Source organism: Camelina sativa, chromosome 11 (genome assembly GCF_000633955.1).
Source record: "Camelina sativa cultivar DH55 chromosome 11, Cs, whole genome shotgun sequence".
Taxonomy (NCBI): domain Eukaryota; kingdom Viridiplantae; phylum Streptophyta; class Magnoliopsida; order Brassicales; family Brassicaceae; genus Camelina; species Camelina sativa.
Window position 1 is genome coordinate 1,904,498 of NC_025695.1, and position 9,490 is coordinate 1,913,987.

At 39.2% G+C, this 9,490-nt stretch overlaps 1 protein-coding gene and 2 pseudogenes across 1 annotated transcript; all 3 read right to left on the minus strand.

Annotated features, from left to right (window-relative positions):
* On the minus strand, positions 180-3,749 carry LOC104721088 (annotated as a pseudogene).
* Positions 3,870-5,137, minus strand: LOC104721087 (annotated as a pseudogene).
* On the minus strand, positions 6,148-8,295 carry LOC104721089 (calcium uniporter protein 1, mitochondrial-like). Its single transcript, XM_010438998.2, has 2 exons — positions 7,570-8,295; positions 6,148-6,878 (listed from the first exon to the last, which is right to left on the minus strand). The coding sequence occupies exons 1-2, from the start codon at positions 8,146-8,148 to the stop codon at positions 6,420-6,422; spliced, it is 1,038 nt and encodes a 345-aa protein (XP_010437300.1). The 5' UTR covers positions 8,149-8,295; the 3' UTR covers positions 6,148-6,419.

Genomic DNA, 9,490 nt, shown 5'->3' on the forward strand with positions numbered 1-9,490 from the left:
AAGGCCGTCCCTTAACATCCTCGCTTAGGTCCTGATTTATTTGTAAAAAAATGTGTTAAAAAATGTACTAGTAGTAAATTGGGATCTATGTATATTGCACTTGCACTGTATAATAATTAAACAAATTAAGAAAATCCAAAATAATTCGATTCATTAACTTTCGCGTTTTTATAGATGTATGGAAACACAATGAAGTTTATATACAACTTTTAAAGACGAGTCACAGACAGTGTGCATACAGAAATCAGAAGTTACATGAGAGAGATGAATCGACAAGACAAATAAGATGACCCTTTTTAATCAGAATGTATAAAACCCAATAATCATATAACACTCCCCTCGATCACATTGCAAAATAAGGATTTTCTTAGGAATGGACTGCAACAACAGAGGAAAAATCGAGAAAGTGAAGGGGACACTGGAAAATTCGAAGCAAAATTTCAGACAAAATGGCGAACTAAGCAATGACATTTTTACTTTACCTTCGAGAATATCAATAAGACATCGCATTATCTCTATGTCATCTTCGAAGCTTTTAGATTTTATTTTGCCAAACAAGACGAGAGCACAGATGAGACTGAGGCAAAAAGTAAGAGAAGACCAAAAAAGAGACGGTTCCAGTTAACATATGATTCTTCTTGTTGTTACATCACTCTCAATGTCACAAGTATCTACCATCCAAAACAGAGATAGCTTCAACTTTTAGTTTGACGATTTACTATCCTCAACTATTTGTATCGTATATATATGTATCCTGGCTGAAATTATACCCCCACAGGGGAGAAATACAAGTGTCTGTAGCAGACATACGAATGCTAGATTCAGTTTCCACATGTAATTTGGCCATGTGCAGATAAATGCCAGATAACATCTACACACAATGCTTCTCAAAGTTAAAAGAAATCAATTACTTACCTTCACCTAGGACTGTGCTTTCATCATGGTATTAAGGCCACGAGATTATAGCGGAGAAATAGATTCAACAGTTGCAACTTTAAAACCACCAAATCCTACAAATTTCATCCTTGACTATAATCCTTGACTACAAATTTCATCCAATCACAAAGCGTATGACAACTCCTCTTTCCTCAAATCATTTCACAGCTTCATCTAAAGAGAAGAAAAATCCATAAGAGAAAACTTATCTATTGTACCAAATTGATCTATTCTACCAAACAAATAAAGTCATAATTCTACCTCGTGGCATCCAAGAGCCTCTTAACTTATTGCGCTTCAAGTGACTTCCAAAGCCTGTGTAAACTTCAATAACAGCAAGCATCTTCTTCCCTGAAGAAGAGACACTTTTCTGGTTTTTAAGGTAGTCTTGTCTCTTTGCCTGTGTCAAATCCATTTCAGTTTCAACAATTCTCCTCTCAAGATCTCTATTAAACAGTTACATTATGTGTTAGTACATGCAGAAGAGAAAAAAACATACTATCAGAAGAAAGAATTCAGCTTACTTGCACCCAAGGATCACAAGCTTGTCCTCCACCGTAAGAACTTTAGGCCTCTATATTCCAGTACATAAGCAAGCTCAGAAGCATCTGTTAGAAGTTGCAGTTTATAGAAGTTTGATTGTCATGCTGGTATGTTTTACCAGTCAAATTTACGTTCCTGATAGCTCCATCACTCTTCCCATTCGACATAACGTAAGAAATATTGGCTATCCTCTTATTTTGGAGATGTTGTGTTGAAGTAGCTCTTTTCTAACTTCTATATCCATGCAGTATGTCAGATCCATTCACTGAGATTCCAGTCGACATGCTTCTGTTTCAAATATGCATACACTTTCTTATCGAGCATTTCAGACTCCTGACCAAAATTACATTCCCTTTGACGCTGCTGGTTCACCGGCGTTGGTTGGGCGGTTGGTTTGACAGACTTCCTCTTGCCAAGACCAGAGGACAATATTGGTCAGGACAATGAAAACGATGCACCAGGAAGGCAGAACAGAGCACAAGTGAACAGTTTCCCGACAAAACTTAATACACCAAAATGGCGAACTAAGCTAGAATAAACTTGCATCAAAAACTAAACAATTCCACATATATAGAGAGAACAACGATAAAGCAAGTATTGAGTCAAATCAAATGTGATATAAATAATAGTTCAAACAAGGATTGAGAAGATTAACTGATAAATCACACACGGACCGACGCAGACAATAAGACGTTACCGCTATATGAGCTTGAACTCAGTATTCCCCCAGATCTAGCATCCTGGCGCCTCTCCACGGAAATCTTGGCAGAGCAAAGCTCATATTCTCAGAATCTCCAAGATGTGCGTTCCCAGTTGATTGATTGGAACATCACACACGGACAGAAGCAGAGAATAAGACCTTAACGCTAAATGAGTTTGAGAGAGGATCAAGATTGAAGACAGCATTGGACCACTCAATCTTCCCCCAAATCTCGTCATCCTCCCGCCTCTCCAAAGAAATCTCTGCAGACCAAAGCTCCATAGTCTCAGAATCTGCAAGATGCGCGTTCCAGAAGATGACAATGTTCCCAGCAGAGTTACTACAGAGTTTGCTAATATCATATTTGACTTTGGTCTTCGTTGGCCGTTCCATGGTACGCCTGGAGATGTCCCTCAAGATGTATCTGGAACCAGAGAGATACAATTGCAGCTCTTCCAAACCTTTCACATCCTTCCAATCCAACTCATCTGGATGACACCACAGTATCCTCCCGCGAGTACCACGACAGTATAACAATTTCCCGATGACACACCAATCGTGTCTGTTTCCTAGCTTGGAATCTCTTTTCCCGCTTCTCCAGAATTTACCTTCACTTGGCAAAAAGTTGAAGCTCTGGTCATCGTCATCCACGGCGTAAACCTTCTTCTCCTCCTCTATCACCACAATTTGGTTGAGGTTATGTGCCAACTTGGGAGTAGTGAAGTAACTACTCCAAGTTTGGGTCTTTGGATCGAATACCTCCGCCCAGTTTGATGAATCATCAGCTTCCTCTCCTCGGCACCCTCCAAATACGTAATCTTACCGTCTACTACGCTTACCGATGGGGAAACACGAGCCATCTTCATGGACGGGACGCGGCGCCATCTCTGAGAGAAACAGTCGAGGAACAAGATGTCGGGTGTTGGATCGCCGTTTATGATTCCACCGATTACATAGATTCCCCAATCCACCACCACGAAAGAGGATGACTCCGGAGCCAAACAGGGGTGCGATGGGATTGGCTTCAGCCGACGGTTACCTGTGAGGACGAACCAACGTGGGGTTGGGTCAGGTAAGATGCGCAAGCAGACGTAGAAAGACGCCTCCGTGCAACCAATGAGTGATCGAGTGCGGCAGAGCTCAGGGGAAGCCACGAGAGTGCGGTGTCTTTTGGAGACGAGTGACAAGGCTGCTTGGTCCAATCTCGAGACGCGAGCCATGCAACTCACAGCCACCTCATCCGGTAACCCAGACCACGATGGAGACGTCTCTTTCATCTTCTTCCTTCTTTTATTGTGCGGTTGCACTTGTTCGGGGTCGGGGTAATCGGACGACATTGTCGACGACTGTTCTCGCATTCCCAATTCACAACTCTGTACACCAAAAAATTACAGATCGGACTGATTGGTTATGAATTGATCAATCTTTATTGCGATAAAATTTCTCCTTCTCGATCAGGGATTTGGTGAAGAGAAGCGGCGGATTCGGACACAAAACAAGTACAAGTACTTTTTACTTTGTACTTGTGTGCTTCTTTCACTTTGTCGGCATATTTGGGTATCTAACAAAATTGGAGAAATCAAAAGTAACAGATCTGGGCCATATTTGGGTATCAAGTAAACCTTCTCATGACGTATCTAGGGCCTAATTATCTAAGCCCTTGCGTCACTAGTTGAAAAAGGTAGCTTAATAAGCAATTAACACTACTAGGTGTACACCAAACTATAGTAGTAACAATTAATAACACACAAAACTAGATTAAGGAGAAGGAGATAATTAGATTAAGTTTCCAATTTTCTATGTAAAAAAAAAATAATATAATTGGATTTGGTTTGCTATGTTGAGTATATAAAGGATCATCAACCCATGATGAGATTCTTTTCCGTTACGTTGGCCGGTAATTCAAGCTCCGGCGAAGTTTTGTTGATACGGCGTCGCATCGGCGAATGTATTCTCATATAAAAGTTGAGAAAAAGCAACAAAATCGCACCGTTGAGAACCGAGTTTAAACCCCACGCGCCGATCCCATTGCATCCACCTTTAAAGAGGTGCATCGTAAGAACCCCAGCGTGAGACACGAGATTGCACCCCACGAGAAGCACCCCACGAGAACCAACTGACAATTCACCACAAACGAAGGGAAAGCCAAACCGGGTAAACCAAACCCGGTCCAGAATCTGTACCCGTAAACCACCGAGTAAACCAGCGTCGTCGATAGAATCGCTAGAATCTGGTACGACTGCGAGAATTCGAGCCAGAGGAACGACGTGAAGGCCATGGCGGAGTTGCAGAAGAGCTGAGACACGGCGAGTCTCCGGCGACGCAAAACGGCGAAGATCGTACGGAACATGTGGAGGAAACGTGTGAGGTAAAACGCGTACGACCAAAAGAAGACACGACCGGAGGGACGAGTCCCGAGAGGGAAACAGAGAAGCCACTGGAGAGGAGTGGCGGTTTTGCTCCGCCGCCAGAACCACCGTGTGTCACGGATCTCCGCGGCGGCGGATAGGAGGATTCCGGCAAAAATGGTGGCGGAGAGAATTGACATGAGAAGGCAGTGGAGTTCGGGGATGTGGCCTAAAGGAACGGACCGGTTACGGCGGAGTACGGCGGAGAGGATGATGTGGAGGGTGGAGGAAACGGCGATGTAGAGAGATATTGAGGTGAAGAGGAAAGACCACGTGGAGCCCAATGATTGGCTGTTGCTCCAGCGGAACCGGACGATGTATGGATGCTGGGAGAGGTAGTATGTGAGAGAGTTGATCAGAAACGTTGACATGGTTTGATTTTGATCGGACGGTGTCGGTGATGGTGGTGATCACGGTGACTCTTCTTCTTCTTCTTCTCTCGAGTGTGTCTCTTATATGTGTGCGTGCATCTTTTTACATATTTAAGCTTTTTAAAAAGGATGATTTATTTCGTTTTCGTTTTTCCAATAATTGGTGTAACGAAATGGCCGGTCTTGTCATGAAAGCAAAATAATGTGGACCAATATTAATTGTCATATTAAATTTTCGATGTGAACTGATTTTGTTAAACGTTAATGAAAATTACGGTCTTAGTTGAATTTTACTTTATAGTCGAAATAGCAAACTATATTTGAATAGAAAAATTGGTACACGTCAAGTTGATCATTAGATTTAGATACATTACCATACTCGCAATAAAAACAAATCCTAATCTAGACAAAAAGCAGGTGGGAAAACCAAAGAAGAACCTCTCTGGAGTCTGGACATACATAAACTGTGTCTATGTCTTCGTGGTTAAGAGTTTAATTAGTTTACTCAGGGAGGGGTAGATGAGAAACAGAGCATTACTTAAAAAAAGTTAAAAACAAAATGTAAACATCGGAATATGCGACTTGGCGATTGTTACGAAGATGAATCATCAGTAAGGCATAGTAACGAGTTATTAATTTATTTCACACAATTTGATGACCAGCTAGGATAGATCAAGAATCGAATTAATTTAGTAAATTTCTTTTGTCCTAATTGTTGTTTTGGCAATACGTACGCGTTATAGTACTTCTTTTTATTCTTATGAGTAAACAAAATATTTATTGCGTTTACCAAACAATGGATGAAACTATTAAACTAGTATCCTAATCGTTATTATGGAAGGAACTGTAATATACATCTCTTTCACTATGAGTGATTCGGTTTTGTCCACATGATATTATTTTCAAGAAAGTGACTCTTTTTCTTTTGTCTCATTTTCTTGTGGCCTACAAAACTCAGATTTTTTATTTTACACGGTCGTAATTCATTTCCTCGTGAATTAATCAAAAGGAGACTTGGACGGTGAACATACAACAACTACTCCCACGCAGAACATGCTCTACCCATCATTTATGTAAGTCCGACGAAATCATTATTAAGCATATGTTATACATGGTTCTCTTTAGAAACTACTACTATCATTTAGAAGCTCCATGGAAAACGGATACCTGGTATTTATAAGAACACAAAGACTGAATACATAATTTATACATAAGGGGGTTTGATATATATATGATAGAAGTTTATCACAGTATATCATTACAAATGATTCTTTTTATCTACTCTTCGAAATTACATAAGCCGCACTACTAGAACCCTTTTTTTCTCTGTCTTATTCTCTTTTTTTGTTTGTTTACTGTCCCTAGAAAGATTTTGTAGTTATCAAAATTATTGTTGTACACAATTTTGGGGGGTCAGTTTTATCTTTCTCAGGTTAGGTAGGATAAGGAAACACCAAAAAATCAATTCTGCAGAGTTCCAAGAATCTTGGGAACAGCAGCAGAAGGTTTGGGATTAAACAGCTTCTTCAGCTCATCGTACCTCCCAACATCAAAATCCTGAGTTTTCATCAGTTTCCTCTGTCTAGCCTCAAACCTGCTTTGGTAAAACCCTTCAAAGGAAGGCTCCCTCGATGTCCTGAGGAAAAAAGTGTAACCCGCCATGAAATATACCGATGTGACATAGAAACAGATTGGCTCCATAACATCCCATGTGAGATCCCAGAACGTTAGCCTCATGAACCCTGCGGTCTGGATGATCAAGTAACCTAGACCAGCCCACAGCTCTCTTCTCACCAAAGAATGTGCTTTCTCGTCTATGACCGTCTTTATGGCTTCAAGCTCTTTTAGTTCCTTTCTTCTTGGGTCATTTGGGTTACGGATCTGTGGTAAAGGAAGCAGGCCCTCGATGGACTTGGTTACCTGATCACACACAGGACAAGGACAAAAATCAGAAAACTGTTGGGTAAAACAAGAACTTCACCTCTGCTTTTAAGCTTTATTGACATGAATAACATTCAAAACACACAAAACAGCTTATGATCAATGATACTAATGACTAATGTTTGAATTAATCCACCCTCATAGGAAAAGGCACCAATGATCAAAGAAACCATAGAAACAGAGAACAACCATAACTAAAACTTAAATCAATGATCTATTACACCCATTTGAGTCACCCAAATAATCCAATATGTAGACAGATTTGATGACCAGTTATGCAATCTTTTTTTTTCCTTGGGTTTTGGCATCAACCCCAAGGTTTATAGAGAAGAAAAGAAGTATGATTTGGTTAAAAAGTTGTGGTCTCCATAGAAAGTGTTCCTCTTTGTCACCACCTCAAATTGGGGACCCTCCTACGTGCCTCTAGGTGACACAGAGGTTTCTGAATCTCCTGTTGAAAATTCGATGCACAAGAAAAGAATACAACCGTAACAAAACAAAAAAAAAAAAACATATCAGTTTTCAATAGCTTCCAAATAAAATCAAACCAACAAAGAAACGAAAACTTTTGAAGGAACCTAACTGTTCTTTTGTCTAACACACACGAAGGTCGCATCATGCAAATGGAAGAGAAACAAAAAAAAAAACAAAGAGGAGGAAGAAGTTATACCTGATCAGGTCTTAAACAAACAGAATCACCCAAAACGATTACGTTTCCAGAATCGTCAAGCATCTTAGCGATCCAAGGTCCTTGAGAAGGATCCAACGAAGAATCACTACAAACACGTACGAAATCAGAGTAACGAATCCAGATTTTCCCGGTCTCCAACAGCTTCGTTTTAACAACTTCGATCTGTGACGCTCTTAGCAACTTCTTAACGTCTTGCACCGTAAGCCCCAACGACTCAGTCTCCTCCTTCTCCTTCTCCATCATCCGATGATGAGAAAGCCCGTCTAATCGAATCCGGTCCTTGTTCACATCCATTTCTCGAAGCTTCTCAATCAAACCCTCCCCAATCGACATCTTCATAGTACCATCCGCCCGACTCATGGAGTCTTTGTGCAAAAACCTCCGAGAAATCGTCAAATCACCAGGCTCCGGATCAATCGTGGCTTCTCCTAGATTATTAGGAACCCTAGTTCGCACGGCTAACGAAGAAGACGAGATACGACAGTTCATTAAACCCTGCGACGCAATTTTTGACATATTGAACAAACGATGCGACAACAGCTTATTCATCATCACCATTGCAAATACAAAGAGAAAAAAAAATGAATTTGATTTTCAATAAACTTAGTTGAGAAAATTGAAACAGCAAGTAAGAGCTTTATATAGGTAACCAAAGTCCTCTGTTACAGAACAGAACATTACGTTAACTCTTCTCTCAAAGTCTTGTTGTGCCGGAAGATCATACACGTCAGCAGAGATATCACGAAATATTCAATATAACGTTGCCTTTTCGTGAATATGAGCTCGAGATTTTGATAGCTGACTACCGTCCACGTGGTTGGATTTATGTTGATAATACGGAGGTGCCTCCATAACCGTCCGATTTACATTTCCTCTTTTTTTTTTAATTAATATCTCAAATGACTTTTTAAAAAAACAGATTTAGAAAAAAAAAAGGCAAAAACGTGTCGCCACATTTTCTGTTTTATCTTGTTTACATGTAGTTAATGAGAAGTTTATCTCTTGCAATTAGTACGTGAATGGTAATATTAAAGAGATTATAATTATTTTGGGTGATGTAATAATGCCTATATAAGGAAACACAGATTTTTTTTTTCTTTGTTGAAACAATGACGTGTTGCCACATTTTTCTGTTTTTATCTTTTACAAACTAGTAAGTGTGATGTAATAATGTGTGTGTATGGTAATTTTGAACACACGGACGTGTCGCCACATTTTGTGTCTTATCTTCTAAAATGGTGAGTTACAATTTACAAGAAATATAAAATTTTGTGTGTGTAAACGAATGGTTTGTGTCTAAAATACATGATGAACGGGTTTAATACAAATTGGCGAGGTTTTATTTGTTGGTTTAAAGTTTTGGTTTAGTTTGGTTTATATGGCGCTTGTAAATAATGAGCTCGTGGATTCATTGCCCCCAAATGAGTAAGATTACCCTTTAAATGGTAATATCTCTAAATGTAAATTAGTCTTATCTCCAAAGATTAATCATGATTCTTGGATAACCTGTAAGACTAATGAAATATATATAATATTGTTAAGAATCATGATTAATGTTTGGAGATATGACTAATTTATATTGATAATTTTCAATTCTTTAAATATAAGTTAGTCTTATTGTGTGAGATAATTATATATTTCATTTCACTTAGAAAAACAACAAGAGAAACACATGGTACTTTTCTATTTTTTAAAAGAGCATCACTGGGAGTCTGGGATGATACATGTTGAAAACAAACACAAAAATACAAAATTATACTTTTTATATATTTTTTCTCTGTAATTTATTTACTTTAAATCCATTTAGCAGATATACTTCATGTATTTTCAACTAATCAAATATAGACAACTTTTACCAGATTGGCTCAACATATATGTTTGTGACAGAATCAACTTTGGA

Coding starts and splice junctions, on each gene's coding strand:
- LOC104721089 (XM_010438998.2), bottom strand. CDS start 8,148: ATGGTGATGATGAATAAGCTGTTGTCGCATCGTTTGTTCAATATGTCA. Junction 6,879..7,569: donor TTTGTTTAAGACCTGATCAG/GTATAACTTCTT, acceptor GTGTGTGATCAG/GTAACCAAGTCCATCGAGGG.